This window comes from Sander vitreus, chromosome 7, assembly GCF_031162955.1.
Source record: "Sander vitreus isolate 19-12246 chromosome 7, sanVit1, whole genome shotgun sequence".
NCBI classification, from domain to species: Eukaryota; Metazoa; Chordata; class Actinopteri; order Perciformes; family Percidae; genus Sander; species Sander vitreus.
Window position 1 is genome coordinate 2,116,731 of NC_135861.1, and position 21,246 is coordinate 2,137,976.

General features: G+C 44.6%; 1 protein-coding gene across 2 annotated transcripts in view; it reads right to left on the reverse strand.

Annotated features, from left to right (window-relative positions):
* rtel1 (regulator of telomere elongation helicase 1) overlaps window positions 1-21,246 on the reverse strand; it is a 46,124-nt gene that overhangs the window by 12,735 nt on the left and 12,143 nt on the right. For both annotated transcript variants that reach the window (XR_013502224.1, XM_078254161.1), the window contains exons 8-20: window positions 20,450-20,515; window positions 17,672-17,825; window positions 17,502-17,540; window positions 16,427-16,502; window positions 14,465-14,562; window positions 12,241-12,296; window positions 11,048-11,119; window positions 10,868-10,949; window positions 8,987-9,119; window positions 7,790-7,903; window positions 5,528-5,568; window positions 3,017-3,102; window positions 1,303-1,380 (exon numbers count right to left, since the gene is read on the reverse strand). Coding sequence is in view for 1 of the 2 variants with exons in the window: in XM_078254161.1 (XP_078110287.1) it covers window positions 1,303-1,380; window positions 3,017-3,102; window positions 5,528-5,568; window positions 7,790-7,903; window positions 8,987-9,119; window positions 10,868-10,949; window positions 11,048-11,119; window positions 12,241-12,296; window positions 14,465-14,562; window positions 16,427-16,502; window positions 17,502-17,540; window positions 17,672-17,825; window positions 20,450-20,515 (1,095 nt within the window). In the remaining variant the exon portion in view is untranslated. The remainder of the gene's footprint in view (window positions 1-1,302; window positions 1,381-3,016; window positions 3,103-5,527; window positions 5,569-7,789; window positions 7,904-8,986; window positions 9,120-10,867; window positions 10,950-11,047; window positions 11,120-12,240; window positions 12,297-14,464; window positions 14,563-16,426; window positions 16,503-17,501; window positions 17,541-17,671; window positions 17,826-20,449; window positions 20,516-21,246) is intronic.

The window sequence follows — 21,246 nt, forward strand, 5'->3', positions numbered from 1 at the left end:
CCCCCCGACCAGCGCTAAACAGAAAAAAAAGAGTCGTACGTACAGTACATTAGAGGGCTGGCATTTATTGATTTACTGAAAAACCTTTAAAATGCTATGTTTCAAATGTTTAGAATCCATCATATTTCTGATATATATGTGTGTGTGTATGTATATATTTTTTTTTTAAACTGGTCAAAATTTGACCCAAGGACAACACAAGGGTTAGGGTCCCATGGCATGAAAATGTCACTTTATGAGGTTTTTTAACATTAATATGAGTTCCCCCAGCCTGCCTATGGCCCCCCAGTGGCTAGAAATGGTGATAGGTGTAAACCGAGCCCTGGGTGTCCTGCTCTGCCTTTGAGAAAATGAAAGCTGAGATGGGCCGATCTGGAATCTTCCCTTTATGACGTCATAAGGGGAAAGGTTACCTCCCCTTTCTCTGCTTTGCCCGCCCAGAGAATGTGGCCCCCCCATGAGAGAGAGAGAGAAAGAGAGACATCATGGCTTTCAAAGGAGCAAAGTGGCAGTTGGTCAAGCCCCCCCCTCTCTCCTCCTCAATAGCATTTAAAGCTACAGACACAGAAATGTCTCATCCTAAGGAAAGCTCATTGTGGGACTGGCTCTAGTGGCTGTAATTCTGCACCAAGGCTGAATTTCAGGAAAGAGACTTCAGATACAGTATTAGGGGACCACTAAGGTCTATATAAAAGAGACTTCAGATACAGTATTAGGGGACCACTAAGGTCTATATAAAAGAGACTTCAGATACAGTATTAGGGGACCACTAAGGTCTATATAAAAGAGACTTCAGATACAGTATTTAGGGGACCACTAAGGTCTATTTAAAGAGACTTCAGATACAGTATTAGGGGACCACTAAGGTCTATTTAAAGAGACTTCAGATACAGTATTAGGGGACTACTAAGGTCTATTTAAAGAGACTTCAGATACAGTATTAGGGGACCACTAAGGTCTATATAAAAGCATCCAAAAGCAGCATGTCATGGGACCTTTAAGACCTTTACTTAAGGAAAATTCTAAAAAGTTGACTTTAACTTTTACCAAAGTCATTTTCTGGGAAGATACTTGTACTTAAGTATTACTTTCAAGTACTTTATACAAGACTGGTGTAAGCCTACTCTATCTGGAACGTGTCCTGAGATAACTTCTGTTATGATTTGAAACTATAAATTAAACTGAATTGAATTGACAAGCCCTTAAGGAAATGTTACCAGCTCACACCACGACTAGCTGAAGAAATATTGTTGTTGTTTGTTGCATGTACAGTATCTTGATATTTCACAAAACCAAACTCACCTCATTGAAGTTGCCCTTTCCTTTGGGTTCAACAAACATGGGTTTGACATTCTCGATGCGATCTGCGTGTCCGTTAGCCTGGTGAGACAACACGCGCACTGAACATGAACTAACATGGCAACATTCAACTCAATCATTTGGAACATCCAAAATTAATGAATCAACAACATTACAATAGACTATAACTAGGGGGATGTCTCGATCAGCTTTTTTTTTGGCCTCGGATCCTGATCCGATTTTTTGAACATTTGCCGACACAGAGTCCTGATCCGATCTACTGCTAGCGCCTCGCAAAAAGATCATATTGCAGATATTGCAAGTGGATGTTGGACTGTTTTGACTTTCTAGTTTAAAATACTTCCACACGGCTGACATGTTAGCCACGTTGCGAGTTAGTCTATCATAGCCAGACCTTCCTTCACAGCGCTGCGGAGGAGGGTCTGGCTAGTCCACACAGCATTCCTGGTTGGGAGAAAAACGGGCTCTGGTTTATTGGCATTTCTTTGAACCGATCACTATCGTCTTGGGCGGAGGATGTTTCCCAAATCGACTGGAGTTTAGAGCACCAACACAAAGAAAGCGGAAGGTGAGTGACATCCGGCCAAAAATGAGGGACATCTAGCGGGACCTCCGGCGGCAATGGAACAATTCCATAAATGAAACGTTGTCAATATAGACTACTTGAGAGTTCACGTTCCGCCGCAAGTTGTGCTCAGCTGAAGTAAGGTGATCGCCGATCAGTTAAAGTGCTCATATAATGCTCATTTTCAGGTTCATAATTGTATTTACAGGTTATATCAGAATAGGTTTACATGGTTTAATTTTCAAAAAACATCACATTTTTGTTGTACTGCACATTGCTGCAGCTCCTCTTTTCACCCTGTGTGTTGACCTCTCTGTTTTAGCTACAGAGTGAGACCTCTCACTTCTGTTCAATCTTTGTTGGGAGTCGCACATGAGCAGTACCTAGGTAAGGACTACTAGCCAGTCAGAAGCAGAGTATGAGGGCCCTGACAGTAGCTAGGTAAGGACTACTAGCCAGTCAGAAGCAGAGTATGAGGGTGTGCCCTGACAGTACCTAGGTAAGGACTACTAGCCAGTCAGAAGCAGAGTATGAGGGCGTGCCCTGACAGTACCTAGGTAAGGACTACTAGCCAGTCAGAAGCAGAGTATGAGGGCGTGCCCTGACAGTACCTAGGTAAGGACTACTAGCCAGTCAGAAGCAGAGTATGAGGGCGTGCCCTGACAGTACCTAGGTAAGGACTACTAGCCAGTCAGAAGCAGAGTATGAGGGCGTGCCCTGACAGTAGCTAGGTAAGGACTACTAGCCAGTCAGGAGCAGAGTATGAGGGCGTGTCCTGACAGTAGCTAGGTAAGGACTACTAGCCAGTCAGAAGCAGAGTATGAGGCCGTGCCATGCTAGCAGCTAGGCGAGCATTATAACGTGTGTTCCAAAGTGACCACGTTTGTCTCTGAAGTAAAGGCTGGACTACAATAGAGCTGTTTGGAGCAGTTTGTGAACAGTGTTTTCTGTTGGAGATGGTAAGTCCCTTTGGGGGGGGACTTTGGGCTTTTTCACTTTGTAAATTTATAACGTGCACAAAAAGATATATAACACAATAAAGGGAAGGGAAAAAGCCAAAAAGCATCATATGAGCACTTTAAATATAACGCTTTGTTTTCCTACAGGTGATTGTGCTGAATTCCCACTTACTCTCCAGAAGTCCAGGGTTTTTTCCATTAAAGGGAAGGAGGGGAAAAACACTAGGAGACCATGAGGAACCACACGGCTCAGGTTGGCTGAGGAGAGAACACAGCAAGCAGCACGTTCATGTGATGACCAAGACAGAAAAGATAATACATCTTGTACTACAGGCACAGTTAAAAATGAAGGGGAGAAAGCCGACAAGCCTTCTGTGTTAATAGGACATTTTCTGGTGAAACAATAATGGAGCTGAGAAAAGAAACATCTTAGGGCGCTTTTTCATTTGGTTGGGTTTGCATTCACAATTCACTATATCAAAACGCACCAAACACTGTAAACAAATGTCACATGGTAGAAACGGTCACTCCTCTATTGGACAGAATATCTGAGTCAAACTCTCCGACACTTATTAATAATAATAATAATAATAATGGAGCAACACCAGATTTATAACGTCTCTGGTTTTCTGGTCCTGCTTCAGTGTATCTAATATTTAAGAATAAGAAGAACGATGTGATCAGCTGACAGACAGCGAGAGAAGGAGAGAGAGATGATGATGATGTCACACAGACGACCAGCGATGTGCGCTAAGAAGTAGTTATGGATCTGAAAGTTATCGTCCCTTGTGGGAATTGTGTCCAAAATGAGGCCCTACGGCCAGTCTAATCTGACTCCAGTTAATTAATTCCCGCGCCTTCTTTCTATCGGGCTTAAGTTTACCAGAACACAAGGATCAATCTGAGACGAAGAGATCAGTTAAGCAAAGTTTACAGAGTCCAGCATGAGAGTTACAACACAGCTGTGGGTTCACAAAAATAGAGTCTAAGTTTCCCTAGCAACAGACATGAAGTCAGAGCCCGGTCCACCAGGATCTCGGTTCGAATGAGCTCCGATCTATTGTCTCCCTTCAGCTTTTATCCTCCCCTCACAGGGGGGTGTCTCCTGTTATCGTCACAAACACACACGCCAAGGTCGGGGCCTCTGTGTGGTGCAACTTCCTCTCCTAATCTCGTAACTTTAACTGTCTTTTCTGTTTTTCTGCTTATCTGTCCAGTACACAATGCACTTTTATGCCATATAAGGCTTAAAGTGCCCATATTATGCTCATTTTCAGGTTCATAATTGTATTTAGAGGTTGGACCAGAATAGGTTTATGTGGTTTCATTTTCAGAAAACACCATATTTTTGCTGCAGCTCCTCTTTTCACCCTGTGTGTTGAGCTCTCCGTTTTAGCTACAGAGTGAGACATCTCACTTCTGTTCCTATCATTGTTGGGAGTCGCACATGTGCAGTAAGTACTGCTAGCCAGTCAGAAGCAGAGTATGAGGGCGTGCCCTGACAGTACCTAGGTAAGGACTACTAGCCAGTCAGAAGCAGAGTATGAGGGCGTGCCCTGACAGTACCTAGGTAAGGACTACTAGCCAGTCAGAAGCAGAGTATGAGGGCGTGCCATGCTAGCAGCTAGGCGAGCATTATAACGTGTGTTCCAAAGTGACCACGTTTGTCTCTGAAGTAAAGGCTGGAATACAATAGAGCTGTTTGGAGCAGTTTGTGAACAGTGTTTTCTGTTGGAGATGGTAAGTCCCTTTGGGGGGGACTTTGGGCTTTTTCACTTTGTAAACCTATAACGTGCACAAAAAGATATAAAACACAATAAAGGAAAGGGGAAAAGCCAAAAAGCATAATATGGGCACTTTTAACCACTTCCTCAATGCCTGCACACAGCTCTTTTGCAACAAACACAACTTTAACTGCTAATAGTCTACACCCTTAAATCATATACAATATAAGACATATACATATATAAGTCTGTAAATTGTGTGCAAGGTTGAAATTTCAGGCTAGTAAATGCTCTGTTTTTGGTCCACTTCCTGTATTTGGGTTAGATCACGTTAAAGTGAACTGAACTATTGAGCACTTGGAAGCGAATCAAGAGTTCAGCTGTTTGAATGAGCTTTCACACCGCCCCAAACTGTTACTACACTTTCACTCTTACTTATTAAAACGGTTTGCATAGAATAATATCATACTGATTACTATTCTTGTCTCTCTGTTAAATTAAACTGCCGTGGATATTGTTAAGAAACCATAACACTACTTGAACTCACAAGATAACATGGGAACCACTGTCTTGTCCTTGCTGGAGCACGGTGTGATGCTGAGGAAGGAACAGGCGCTCCCTGACTAGATAAAGGAGACGTCATCGTCTCTCACCAGATAACAACTGACGACACCAACTCTTTTATCATGACTGTATTTCACACATAAATAGAGAGTTTTTCGTCAGGACATTGTCTGTGCTATTCTGTAGTGCGAGGAAGGCCTCCTTGCTGGGTTCACAAGTAAAATGAACTTTGATATAACTTCAGTGGTTCTGTCTATCCTTTGATAATGTAATTATTCCAACACAAACCAACCGGACTATCCCACCAAACGCTCCAGGGTTCGGTTAAAACGGCCGAAACTGCTCAGGTGTGAAAGCAATCTTAGAATAAATACATTTCAATAGTATATTCTTACCAACAGTGCTGCCTAAAGATGCCATGTTTTCAGGAACGAACCTGTCACAGAAGGAAAGATTATTAGTTTGATTTACATTGTTACAAAACAGAAGGTAAACCCTCTGTAGAGTAAAACTATTTTACTATTAAAGCAACTGCTTTAAAGGCAGAGTCACATCAGGACGTTGTGTCAGATGTACACAAAAGATACGGTTAGTAATGCATGTTAGGAGATACTGTATGTCTAAAGACACGAAGCAGAGTTTAGAAAGAACAGCGAAACAAAACAAAAGAGGAGTAGAAATTAGTTTTTTCAACCTGTTTTTGTCACGCCAGAATATCAGACTTCACAGAAGGCCAGATAAAAAAATAAAAAAATGTGTGACCATGGTCGGATATTAATCCTCGCCAAGCGCCAAATGCGGGAAATTTTCCATTTGGCGAGTATCCAAATGGAGGATTATCTGCTACATGGTGAGTAAATGTTTGTGCCAAAATAGTTCTGTTAATCGGTCTTAATTTTGGTAAAGCTGCAGCTATTTTCTTCTGTTCCTCTGATGTCTGCACGATGAGACACACACACACAGAGACACAGACACACGGACACAGACACACACAGACAGACACACAGACACACACACACGGACACAGACACACACACACACACACACACGGACACAGACACACGGACACAGACACACACAGACAGACACACACACACACACACACGGACACAGACACACACACAGACAGACAGACACACACACACGGACACAGACACACACACAGACAGACACACAGACACACACACACGGACACAGACAGACAGACACGGACACAGACAGACACACAGACAGACACAGACACACAGACACACACACACACAGACACACACACACACACACGGACACACACAGACACAGACGGACGGACACACACACACAGACAGACAGACACAAACACACACACAGACACACACACACACACACACACACAGACACACACACACACGGAACGCCAGCCAGCACGTCACTTCTGTTTACTAATAACCAGCGTTTAATTCGGGCTAATTAGTTAGCCAGTATGTGTTGATTTTTGTCAGCCAGCCTGTCACTGCCGATGTGAGTCGAGCACTGATGCGTGTCGCGCGTGCGTCACTTTGCAACAAGTAGCCTACAAGATGCTAACGAGAGACTTCTTTAACACATTAAATAATAATAGTAATACAGTAAAAATGGACCTACATAACGAAGTTGGTTCACTGCTGGCTACAAGTTAGCAATCAAACACAACGAAGGCTGTCACTGGAACGGCGTTTTGAGCCAACGTTAGCAATCAAACAATCATAGATGGCTAAAACGTTTTTGAAATGATTTCCATCTTCTGTTATTGTACGTAAAGAGAGAAGTTTCAGTATGACACGTTATGCCGTAAACCGTTTAAATCTCAGACTCACATCGGGCAGTGACACAGCCTTTCAAAAGAAAGGATAAACCAGCAGGACTTGCAACCCCAACCAGAAAGTTTTGTGAAGCATGGCCGGTGAGTCAACAAGTTCATTTTGGACACTGCTTGTGAGTCACGTGATGTCACTTCTCACACACAGATACACAAATACAAACCAAAGAGATATTTTCCGACATGGTTTTCATACTGTAAATAGGGACTGTGGCATGTGTGACTTATACGTAACTATCCATCCATCCATCTTCGTCCGCTTATCCGGGGTCGGGTCGCGGGGGTAGCAGCTCCAGCAGGGGACCCCAAACTTCCCTTTCCCGGGCCACATTAACCAGCTCCGACTGGGGGATCCCGAGGCGTTCCCAGGCCAGGTTGGAGATATAATCCCTCCACCTAGTCCTGGGTCTCCCCCGAGGCCTCCTCCCAGCTGGACGTGCCTGGAACACCTCCCTAGGGAGGCGCCCAGGGGGCATCCTTACCAGATGCCTGAACCACCTCAACTGGCTCCTTTCGACGTGAAGGAGCAGCGGCTCTACTTCGAGCTCCTCACGGATAACTGAGCTTCTCACCCTATCTCTAAGGGAGACGCCAGCCCCCCTCCTGAGGAAACCCATTTCGGCCGCTTGTACCCTGGATTTTGTTCTTTCGGTCATGACCCAGCCTTCATGACCATAGGTGAGGGTAGGAACAAAAACTGACCGGTAGATTGAGAGCTTTGCCTTCTGGCTCAGCTCTCTTTTCGTCACAACAGTGCGGTAAATATACGTAACTAGTCGTTGATTAAAATGTAGAAACGTGTTTACAGAATCAAAATACAAACCTTCTATCAAACGCTGAACTTAGCTGCACTCCGTCTGGGCCGCATTCAATGATACCAACAAAGATCTGGTCACGCTCGATCACATGGCTGTTCTCCAGAGTCACGGGGAACTTTCTACACCAACACCAAGCACAAAGAAAACATTGGGATCAAGACCAAGTGTAGGAGCTGGAGCCCGGCCGATAATATCGGCCGATATTAGGTATTTTCCAAACTATCAGCATCGGCTTTTATAACGGCCGATAAATGAATACTTAAAAAACAAAATAAAAACGGACGAAACCCCCTTCAACCATGTTGTGAGTGTTGGCGTTGCGTAGTTTGTCCACCAGAGGGCGCTCTACAACCTCCCTGCTGGCAGCACGTGTTTAACCCTTTACGTTTCATATCATACGTTTGTATTTTTATACATTTTATTTATCAGAAGGTTAATATATTTTGATGTTCTGTTGTGACAATAAAACAAACAAGTTTATTTTTAAACTGCATTATCAGGACTCGTATATAACTACAATATGTGTTTTACGTGTGGAGGAATAAATCATTGCAATACAATCTGGAGTGTGTCACGGTGTGTTTAAGCATCTCTCAGTGTTCAGTCTCTCGCAGCAGCACTTTGTTGGACTGCTTACAGCCGCAACACCAAGGTTTACCTATTGTTAACAACAACAACAACAACAACAAAATGACTGATGACTAGGGTTGGACTAATGAAGTGCTGGCAAGTTTTACATTTGCTATTTTGCATAACATTTCCTGATTTTGATGGAAGCTACTTTTAGTTAATAAAGCTTCTTTGTAGTCATTGAACATATTTGGACATATTGTTTGTAACACTAGATAGTTTTTCCTTTTGGTGTGTTGCAAAGCAATTATTTTTATTGTTAATTGTTGTTCGAAATAAAAGAAAGAAAGAAAAGATCACACATCAACTCCATATTGTTAACAACAACAACATTATTAATTACAGGGTTTCTGCAGGTTTCACCAAGTCAAATGTAAGACTTTTTAAGACCTTTATGAATGAAATTAACTAACATTTTAAACAGTTTTCTACTGATATTGTATGCGTCTTTCGCGATATGTCACAGCCTTTCGGGATACTGTATGTATATGGCGCCAGTTGATATTGCGATGACGATTAAAAAAAACAACAACCTGATGTATATAGTGCAGTGCTAGCGACAGGTGACTTACATCCTCATCTCAGAGGTGAAGGAGGACAGCGGGGAGAGGGTCCCGCTGGTCAAAATGATGCAGCGAACACCTTGATCCACCAGATCCTGCATGCTGAAGCCCGGAGAGAAGCACCAGTAACTCAGAATGTTGCCTACGAAACGGTGCAAAGAAACACATGAGGCCCATTGAATCAGGTTTACTCAGCATGTTTATCGTTGTTCTCCTACATAACGCGCAGATGTGGAATTATTGTTCAAATAATTAGGGGCCGGAATGTAGGAGCCACATGTTTATCCTGTATGTCCCCTGAGTGTGGACAGGTGGCTGGAGAGATGCCAGTTCAACTCCTGGGCACAGCTTGAGACTCCAAATGTGAACACAGCCTCGGGGTTTAGTGTTGGGGAAGTTTTTGCAGTCGTTTGAATACGCCGTTCTGAACCAGGGCTGCTCGACTACGGAAAACATAATCACAATTATTTTGGTCAATATTGAAATCACGATTACTCAACATGATATCTCATTGAGTTTTGGGAAGATGTTGCATTTATTGAAGTTAAAAAACAGTGAAAACACCTTGGACTGAAATTTCCCTCAATAGTTACTCCGTTATAAGAGTTTACTTGCAAAACGCAAGTAAACGTGATAGTTTACTCCCAGAAACGTGAGAGTATCTGCAGAAATCCGCAGAATTTTCCGCAGATTCAACAAATAAATATAACTTAATTAAAACTCAGAATGTTAAAACGAGGGGTGCAAGATATATCGACTCAGTGTCGTTATCGCAATATTATATCGAAAGCGTCGCGATAAGTATGCAATATTTAGTTCATTTTGTGGCTGTGTGGCTTAGCTGTGTTTGATTTAGAGCTTAAAACGCTGTAATGATCATGTTTCATTGGCCAGTTACCGTGGTTACTGTGCCACTTGCACGTCAGCGCACGGGTCCACTACGTGACAAACCCTATGGAGCGTACCACGTGTGTGCATGTTTCAACAGTGACAGTGTGAGTGAAGAAATAGATAGAGACAACTAAACAGAACCAATCAGAGAAGAGAAAGAAAAGTCATGTCCTGTTCTCTTTATTTATATATGATATACTGTCCCACCAGTAGAACATGTCCTGTTCTCTTTATTTATATATTATATACTGTCCAACCAGTAGAACACGTCCTGTTCTCTTTATTTATATATGATATACTGTCCCACCAGTAGAACACGTCCTGTTCTCTTTATTTATATATGATATACTGTCCCACCAGTAGAACATGTCCTGTTCTCTTTATTTATATATTATATACTGTCCCACCAGTAGAACACGTCCTGTTCTCTTTATTTATATATTATATACTGTCCCGCCAGTAGAACACGTCCTGTTCTCTTTATTTATATACTATATACTGTCCAACAAGTAGAACATGTCCTGTTCTCTTTATTTATATACTATATACTGTCCCACCAGTAGAACATGTCCTGTTCTCTTTATTTATATATTATATACTGTCCCACCAGTAGAACATGTCCTGTTCTCTTTATTTATATACTATATACTGTCCAACCAGTAGAACACGTCCTGTTCTGTAGACATGGTCCTTATTTATGTATTTATTCATGTTGGACCAGTCCAATATGACCGTCAGTTGAAATAAACCTTGTGTTGTATTTGTTATGAATCTATTTTGACACGTTTTCCCGAAACTTTTGTAATTTTACATCTGTTTAAAAATGTCGAAATTAATATGGATATCGCAATATCACATTGTGTCAACGTCGTGAAACCCTAGTTAAAACATCTCCACCCTAAGCAGATAAACAGTCGGCTAAATTTGGCGGATTGTGATTGTGCGTCAGCGCTGAAACCTGTAAAAAGACTCCAGATTCCATTCAGGTTTAATTATTACCTTGTTTCTTAGCTGAAGGCGCCGCCCACGCGTCGGCGCTCGCCGTTTTCTTGTGATGGCTGTTGTCTCGATGGATGTGAACCTGAGACCAACAGCAGACATCACCGTATACATGCTGTAAGTAACTGTGTGGAGATACATTTTCCAGATGGTCACGCGTGGTTTTTAATGAACACGCACCTTAAAATAAGCCGTGTTGGACTCCATCTGCTGCTGTCGCTCCTTTTCTGACGGCTCGCCGCAGAACACCAGCTACACCAAACGGGAAGAGAAGAAGAACTTCAACGCTGCTATTATTTCTCTCAACAGCTTCGTACTCTCTGCTCGCTTGTTTACCTACCTCCCTCCCTCCCTCCCTCCCTACCTTCCTTCCTTCCTCCCTCCCTTCTTCTTTCCTCCCTCCCTACCTTCCTTCTTTCTTCTTTCCTTCCTTCCTTCCTCCTCCTTTCTTCTTCCTTTCCTTCCTTCCTCCCTCCTTTCTTTCTTCCTCCCTCCCTCCCTCCCTCCTTCCTTCCTCCCTCCCTCCTCTCCCTCCCTCCTTCTCTTCCTCCCTCCCTCCCTCCTTCCTTCCTCCCTCCTTTACTAAGATTTACTAAACAACAGCCTTGGACCTGGAGAACATTTAGATGCTGATGAGAAAAGGAGACAAAAACTGTAAAAAAGACAAAAACTTGGAAAAAGGCGGTAGAAAGAAGGAAGGAAGGAAGGCAAGAATAGGTCAAAATAGTATCAAAAACTTCAAAAACAGTGACATAACTTTGAAAGAAGCGAGAAACTTGTAAAAAGTAGGATAGTAGAAGGAAGGAAGGCGAGAATAGGTCCAAAGAAGGCGACACAAATACATAAAGAGGAACAATGTTCTGGACAACAGCCTTGGAACTATTAAACATTTTGTTAATAGGACCCCTCTGCAGTCCTCCAGAGTACCCCTAGGGGGACACGTACCCCCTGCAGTCCTCCAGAGTACCCCTAGGGGGACACGTACCCCCTGCAGTCCTCCAGAGTACCCCTAGGGGGACACGTACCCCCTGCAGTCCTCCAGAGTACCCCTAGGGGGACACGTACCCCCTGCAGTCCTCCAGAGTACCCCTAGGGGGACACGTACCCCCTGCAGTCCTCCAAAGTACCCCTAGGGGGACACCTACCCCCTGCAGTCCTCCAGAGTACCCCTAGGGGACACATACCCCATTTCAGAAACACTGCTCTAGACAGAGCCAGGCTAGCTGTTTCCCCTAGCTGTCTTTATGCTAAGCTAGGCTAACCCCACGCTGAACACACCGACTGATATACATCTGAACATTTCACTCTCCAGAACAAAGATTTTATAACGTGTATTTTAAGAACCCTTCCTTTAGCTTCCCCGTGTAGCATACCTGTATGATGTTAGCAAGCTTCTGCAGTCCCGTTGTGTTCAGGAACACTCCTTGCTCTGATGAGAAACAGACGTCACACAACTCTTTTGTTAATTACCGTATTTTCTGGACTATAAGTCACTTTTTTTCATACTTTGGCTGGTCCCGCGACTCATAGTCAGGTGCAACTTCTATATCAAAATATATATAATGTAACATGTTATTTCATGCTGAAAACATTACCGTCTACAGCCGCGAGAGGCGCTCTAGGCTTGTGACGACTATATGCTGCTCCTAAAGACAACTGAGAAAGAAAAGAAGCTGCAGGAGACTGCAGGTAGTAAAACACGCAGCCGGAAACGGTCATCGAGCAGCAGAACGAGAGTTTGGAGTGAGAGAGAAACTTGTGAGGGACTGGAGAAAAGGTTAGTCTCACTGCAATGAAGAAAACAAAGAAAGCTAGTCGCGCTGAAATCCAGATGGCCAGAGCTGGAGGAAGGAGTCCACAGATGGGTGCTTGAACAACGTGCTGCTGGGAGAGGCTCGTCAACAGAGCTGTTACGTTACGTTAACATAGAGGACACCTACCGTGATTCAGCCCCTTGTTCTGGGGGGCTGTTGGGTAGTTTAATAACTGTTAATGTGTTACGTTAACATAGAGGACACCTACCGTGATTCAGCCCCCTTGTTCTGGGGGGCTGTTGGGGTAGTTTAATAACTGTTAATGTGTTACGTTAACATAGAGGACACTCTACCGTATTCAGCCCCCCTTGTTCTGGGGGGGGCTGTTGGGGAGTTTAATAACTGTTAATGTGTTACGTTAACATAGAGGACACCTACACGTATTCAGCCCCTTGTTCTGGGGGCTGTTGGGGAGTTTAATAACTGTTAATGTGTTACGTTAACATAGAGGACATCTACCGTATTCAGCCCCTTGTTCTGGGGGCTGTTGGGGAGTTTAATAACTGTTAATGTGTTACGTTAACATAGAGGACACCTACCGTATTCAGCCCCTTGTTCTGGGGGCTGTTGGGGAGTTTAATAACTTGCCTTTCCAGATTAAATGTCTGTTCTTGGTCTTGGATTTTGTGAAATAAATTTCTAAATAAATGCGACTTCTAGTCCAGTGCGACTTATATATGTTTTTTTCCTCTTCATGACGCATTTTTTGACTGATGCGACTTATAGTCCGGAAAATACGGTATACAAAATTACTACACAAACCCATGGCGCTTGATAACAGGTTCTGTGTGACAGAGCCAGCAGACTAGTGGTGGGGAGAATATCGCTACGGCAACATATCGTTGTCCGTTTTCGTGCGATACGAGAATCGATACGCTGGCTCCAAAATATGGATATAATGTGATTATTTAAATACATAAAATAAGGCGCTCTGCTCCCAGCATCGATACTTCATGGCTCCTCGAGGTGGTGGTTTTTATTTGAGGTTTTTGACGTTTGTTTTACAATGTTTTTTTGTTTAGACATTTTTGTCGCTTTTTTGGTTGCTTGACGATTTAGGGTTTTAAGTTTTTCTCTCTTTTTTCAAAAGTTTGTCGCTTTAAAAAACGTTTTTGTCACTGTTTGTCTCGAGGTGGCGCTCAACACTAGCCTTGAAGGACTATCCATTTGCGTACAGAGTCCTTTGAACTATGCCCAAAGTCAGGACTTAAAAAAGTCTTTCTAAACTATCTTTTTAATAAACTGTCTGTACACTCTCTACACAATGTTCTCAATGCTCCTGTTTACATGTAGGGACCCTCATTATGCCACCGTGGACGTGTGGTGATATTTTGAGTCTTGTTAGTGGTGTAGAAATAGAGATTTCTTTTTACTTTACCCTCTGCCCCGACGACTAGCGTTATAAGCTAATTAGCGGTTTGAGCTAAAACTGGTCACATTCGATTAGCATGAAAACATATCCCAGAGAACGGTCGACTCGGTACACACGTGTTATTAACACTTTTAAGACAAAACTTGCTAAAGAAGTCCAACGACAATCATTAGATCTGAGAAAAGTCTTTCAGTTAGTTTGACGCTTTATTCAACGTTTTTGGCGGGGTTTTTTGCCGCATTTTACATCCATTTGGCGTAGGTGCTGCCCCTGAGACTTATAATGGCGGGGGAAACCCTGGTATGAAGGGAAATGAAACTCCCATCTGCAAAAACTACACCACATGCTGGACAGCAGACAATGTAAAGAAAATCAAGTGACATAAATACGAAGGAATGAAGCCATACTGACGTCCTGCTAAGTATCCAGTGATCTGCTCCAGAGCTTCGTAGACCTCCGTCTTGCTCTTGTAGGTCAGGTGGGCTCTCTCCAACAGCTCATAGATGAAGCTGAGACGGACACAAGACACTCCATTACAAAAATCCATATTCAACTCACTCTGCAAGTCAAAAGAAAGATATCCACTGGAGTCTTATTGTAATGATTTAAAGTGCTCATATTATGCTTTTTGGCTTATTCCCTTCCCTTTATTGTGTTATATCTTTTTGTGCACATTATAGGTTTACAAAGTGAAAAAGCCCAAAGCCCCCAAAGGGACTTACCATCTCCAACAGAAAACACTGTTCACAAACTGCTCCAAACAGCTCTATTGTAGTCCAGCCTTTACTTCAGAGACAAACGTGGTCACTTTGGAACACACGTTATAATGCTCGCCTAGCTGCTAGCATGGCACGCCCTCATACTCTGCTTCTGACTGGCTAGTAGTCCTTACCTAGCTACTGTCAGGACACGCCCTCATACTCTGCTTCTGACTGGTTAGTAGTCCTTACCTAGGTACTGTCAGGGCACGCCCTCATACTCTGCTTCTGACTGGCTAGTAGTCCTTACCTAGGTACTGTCAGGGCCACGCCCTCATACTCTGCTTCTGACTGGCTAGTAGTCCTTACCTAGCTACTGTCAGGCACGCCCTCATACTCTGCTTCTGACTGGCTAGTAGTCCTTACCTAGCTACTGTCAGGACACGCCCTCATACTCTGCTTCTGACTGGTTAGTAGTCCTTACCTAGGTACTGTCAGGACACGCCCTCATACTCTGCTTCTGACTGGCTAGTAGTCCTTACCTAGGTACTGTCAGGACACGCCCTCATACTCTGCTTCTGACTGGCTAGTAGTCCTTACCTAGGTACTGTCAGGGCACGCCCTCATACTCTGCTTCTGACTGGCTAGTAGTCCTTACCTAGGTACTGTCAGGGCACGCCCTCATACTCTGCTTCTGACTGGCTAGTAGTCCTTACCTAGGTACTGTCAGGGCACGCCCTCATACTCTGCTTCTGACTGGCTAGTAGTCCTTACCTAGCTACTGTCAGGACACGCCCTCATACTCTGCTTCTGACTGGCTAGTAGTCCTTACCTAGGTACTGTCAGGACACGCCCTCATACTCTGCTTCTGACTGGCTAGTAGTCCTTACCTAGCTACTGCTCATGTGCGACTCCCAACAAAGAAGGAACAGCAGTGAGAGGTCTCACTCTGTAGCTAAAACAGAGAGCTCAACACACAGGGTGAAAAGAGGAGCTGCAGCAATGTGCAGTACAACAATATGGTGTTTTTTTTTGAAAATTATGTAAACCTATTCTGATATAACCTCTAAATACAGTTATGAACCTGAAAATTAGCATAATATGAGCACTTCAAATGTTTGATGATTCTGATTACAGTTTTGGGCTTTTTAACCAGAAGATGATTCCATTTCATACCCATCTAACCAGGAGATGGGTTAGACAGAAGGACTGAGCCGTAGGGCTGGGTATCGTTCAAAAACATTTGATACCGGTGCCGTGACTTCGATACCGGTTCCCGAACGATACTTTTTTTTCCAATTACATAAAACAAAAAGAAACTACAACATTACGGGACACATTTTTATTATTTTTCAGCTCCTACTACATGAGCCCGTGTGTCTCGTATGTAACGTGGAGTCTCTACGACGTGTCAACGTTAGACAGCCAATCACAGACATTATTAGATCTTGGTAGAAGCATGCTGCGTGCTTATTGGCTCGCTGACGCTGATGAGATTTACACCTTAGGTATTGAAATCGGGTATTGAATGACGAGGCATTTTTCGATACTCGATACTTTAAAAGGCAATTCGGTCCCTGCCTAAAAAGTCATCAAATCACATTTGGTTACCCAGCCCTACTGAGCCATTGACAGACACTGCTGTCTGCCTACTATCTTCTACACTTTCCCATACATTCCAGGTTTCGTGATGCCTTTTTCACTCGGAACTTCATAGGAATCGACGGCAGCTTCCAGATTCAGCAGTATCTCTGTCAAAGCAGACAAAAGCAGTTTGTAAAAAGTCCCACAGAGCATTGTTGATGACCCAAATTAGTTTATGACATAATCATGGCAAATGCTCAAAATATAGGCCGTTACATACCGGGGGGGGGCGTGACCAATAAACGCAAAATAATCGCCTGCGAACATTTCGCATCACAACTATTCATACGGTTACGCGGTGTAGCCTACGTATGTCTAGGGCTGTTATTGTGAAATGTAAGAACGGAAAGTAGTAGCCTAGTAAACGCCACCGTCAAGGTTGAAAGGAGTAATAAGTCTGTCGTCTATACGGCCTCCTGTTGTTGAATTATAATCATCCTAGTCTCGCATCGCCAGACCCTCCTCCACAGCGCTGCGGAGGAAGGTCTGACTAGTCAACACAGCATTCCTGGATGGGAGAAATACGGTTTATTGGCATTTCGTTAAACCAATCACAATCGTCTCGGGCAGCGCTAAACGCCACACGTCGTTACGGTGCCTCTGCAAAATAGTCTCAGGAAGGAACTTGTTCTGGTGGAACATTTGCACCCTGCTAAAGAAATCGCAACACATAATATTAAATGAAGTTAACTGTTGACACAATACAGTAACGTGAGATATTTAAATCAGCTGATACATGGTTAAACCTCATTTGAGGGACGAAATGAGGGCCGTCCGGCGGAATTTCCGGCCGCAACGGAGCAATCCCGGAAGTGGAACGTCGAGGATATAGACCAAGATCGTCACAATAAGTAAACAAAGCGACGTGATTGGTTGAGGTCTTTATTCGAGGTGCGGACAAAATAAACGACCTTGTTCCGAAAGATTACGCCGCTTTAATGTCGCTTAATATTTCACGTTCTGTGTAAAAGTACTCACGAAAAAAAAAAAACAAGAGTTCAAAAAAATGTATTGACGTGCGAATTAATCACACAACAAAAAAACCTCCCCGGTGCGTAAAGACCTTTAGGCTTTTTAATCTTCTTTATAGCTTTAAGAATACTTACGTTTGATTTTGGCAATGGTCTCTACTGTCATTTTAAAACCTGGAATTCAAGAACATTCTGTAAGGACTGATTTTGTGATAACAGTCAAATATGTGTTCAATGTTGTTTCAATCAAGTGCCATAGAGCCCGCCCTCCCCCCTCTACGTGAGAGACAGATCAGCCTTCTGACCAGAGTTGAGCGACTCCACGTTGAAGTCTTGGACAGAGTCTCCGTGGCTGACTTCTCTAGCCTGCTCCACCAGCAGCCGGTCCACAGCAGTGATGGCTGAGGCTACGTCGTAGGGAGTCAGGTCAAAGGATGTCGATTCTTCACACGTCTTCTCCTGCAGACCACAGAAACACATGAGGGGGGGGGGGGCAGGCAAGACCTGCTGTGTTAGCAGGTCTTGCCTGCTAACACAGGCAAGACCACAGGCACGTAGATGCCGCCTCCGGCTTGTGAGATGCATCTGTGCCGCCCGCAATTTGCGACAGACATCTGACCTGCTTGACCATAAGGCCGCGTTCAGACAGCCTGCGTCGGCCTTAAAAGTTCGGCCCGACAAGGCCCGAGCAGTACATTTTGAACGACAGCTTTTTAAAAGCCCGAACCCATTTACATCCCAACATTATTCAAATGTGCGCACGCACGCAGCTCTTTTGCCTTTTGTCAAGAATGAGTCATTTATACATTTTTTTACATAATTTATTCATGACTAACGGAGGCTATAGGCTCCTCTCTTTTCTTTCTCTCTCTCCTGTGTGCTGGGAAACGTCAAAGTCTATAAATGATCTGACAGAAAACATCCATCCATCCATCTTCATCCGCTTATCCGGGGTCAGGTCGCGGGGGTAGCAGCTCCAGCAGGGGACCCCAAACTTCCCTTTCCCGGGCCACATTAACCAGCTCCGACTGGGGGATCCCGAGGCGTTCCCAGGCCAGGTTGGAGATATAATCCCTCCACCTAGTCCTGGGTCTTCCCCGAGGCCTCCTCCCAGCTGGACGTGCCTGGAACACCTCCCTAGGGAGGCGCCCAGGGGGCATCCTTACCAGATGCCCGAACCACCTCAACAGAAAACAGTAATTGTGAAATATAAAACAATATTGTACTTGATTAGAATGTGTGTACACAGAGGAAAGCCTGGAGACGGTGCCATTAGCCTTCCTCTCAAAGTTTCTCTCTGATTTAATGACAAAGCTGACTTAATTGACCAAAATACTGAAGCGATTCGCCACGTGACAATTAAGGTTATCGGCTTACAAACTTCATGACCGAAAGAACAAGATCCAGGGTACAAGCGGCCGAAATGGGTTTCCTCAGGAGGGTAGCTGGCGTCTCCCTTAGAGATAGGGTGAGAAGCTCAGTTATCCGTGAGGAGCTCAGAGTAGAGCCGCTGCTCCTTCATGTCGAAAGGAGCCAGTTGAGGTGGTTCAGGCATCTGGTAAGGATGCCCCCTGGGCGCCTCCCTAGGGAGGTGTTCCAGGCACGTCCAGCTGGGAGGAGGCCTCGGGGGAGACCCAGGACTAGGTGGAGGGATTATATCTCTAACCTGGCCTGGGAACGCCTCGGGATCCCCCAGTCGGAGCTGGTTAATGTGGCCCGGGAAAGGGAAGTTTGGGGTCCCCTGCTGGAGCTGCTACCCCCACGACCCGACCCCGAATAAGCGGATGAAGATGGATGGATGGCTTACAAACTCATCAACTGAGCCTGACCAGAGCAAACAAACTATACGTTTGAAAATTAGCGAGTCTGCAACATTCAATCAAATTAAATCCAAATTGCTGGTGTAATTAGCCTGGCTCCGCCCTCCTACGTACTTCCGCTCAATTTTTTAATTTTCCTTCGGTCCGTCGTGGCAACGCTGCCGAATATCCAGAAGTTAAAGCCCGAGGAAGAACGATCTTTGCCGAGTTGTGTTGGGGGCCATGATGTTGTGGCCCTCCTCCCCACGAGGTCCGGGAACAGTTTGATTTTCCAGCTCGCTCCGTTAGTGGTGAAGGAGTTGGCTAAGGCTAACGCTAGCGATGCTAAGCCGACGTCACGACCAAACGTTAGCGATTGGTTATGGCAGATCCAGAGTGGGCAGATCTAATAGTTTTAAACTTCAACAGAGTACCCACCTTCAAGGAAGTTAACACTTGTCAATGGAGAGTGGCCAGACTCTCTGGACAAATGAAATGGACCAGAGTCTGGTAGGACCAGGCTAGTGGACCAGAGTCTGGTAGGACCAGGCTAGTGGACCAGAGTCTGGTAGGACCAGGCTAGTGGACCAGAGTCTGGTAGGACCAGGCTAATGGACCAGAGTCTGGTAGGACCAGGCAAGTGTACCAGAGTCTGGTAGGACCAGGCTAATGGACCAGAGTCTGGTAGGACCAGGCTAATGGACCAGAGTATGGTAGGACCAGGCAAGTGTACCAGAGTCTGGTAGGACCAGGCTAGTGGACCAGAGTCTGGTAGGACCAGGCTAATGGACCAGAGTCTGGTAGGACCAGGCTAGTGTACCAGAGTCTGGTAGGACCAGGCTAGTGTACCAGAGTATGGTAGGACCAGGCTAGTGTACCAGAGTCTGGTAGGACCAGGCTAATGGACCAGAGTCTGGTAGGACCAGGCTAGTGTACCAGAGTCTGGTAGGACCAGGCTAGGTGTAAACATGGATTGGAAAGCAAATGTGCAGATTCCAAGTGCTTGTTAGATTGTCTAACAGTGTCTGAAACCCCCTTTCCAATGATTGAAGCGTCAGACATTCTTTGTAACTTTTCAAAGCAGACAATCACGGCCCCTTCACACAGTCATAGGCCAAGGTGTGTAAAGGTCAGGAAAGTAGGCGGGGTTTCAAGTTGTCCCTTTAAGCTCTCTCTTCTTTTTTTTTTTCCCCACAAGTACAATCAAGTGCAACATAATGAGTGTCTTTGAAAAGTGTGTTTTGTTATCTCCATTTGTAAGATTTATCACGCACACAGTCTTACCACATTGTGAGCTTCATCAAAGATGACCACGGCTCCGTTTAGCTCGATGTTGTGCGCTCTGCGGCTCTGTGGAACAAAGGGAAAGAACAAAATAGCAGCATGGGTTTGGATATGTAACGAGAGGGCCATATCCATAAAGCGAACGATACTCCATTACTCCATTCAGTTGTTTACACCGAGTGCCTCCAATATGGCCGTGCATCCAGGTTACCGCCCAGAACGGGACGTCGGTGAAAGCCCTTCTATTCTTGCAATATCTTCGTCGATGCTGAAAGATGGCACTCAAAGGTCTAGTTTGGGACAACTAAAGTGAAGTTCATTCAGACATCCTTGTGAAAAAAGGGGGTCCTGGAAGCTTGCGAAGATGGTGTGGTGAATACTCAAGTAGGCAAACTAGCTTGCCAGCTAATCATATCATGCTTGTTATGTTAACGGAGGAAATGCTGGTGCCAATCCTAACTGGACACTTCTTACTTCTGCACACCAGTGTTTCCTCTCTGTTGATTTTGTAGTGGCGGCCCGACATGGCAAAGTTTCTGCCGCCACGGTATCAGAAATAGGGCAGACGCATAATGTAGTCGCAATGTATCCTGCCGACATAATGCACCCCCCCCCGTTGGCTGCCGCTCACATTGCAATTTAACAACAAGTAGAACTATTCAGAGGTCATTGGGCCCGTCCAGTTTAACGTCACATACTGTCGCGTTGATGTAGTTTATTGTCAAAACGTTCGCTTTCTTCCGAGTCGACTATTAAACCAACAGCCCCACCAAAAACGTCACCGCGGTGGGTCCGTT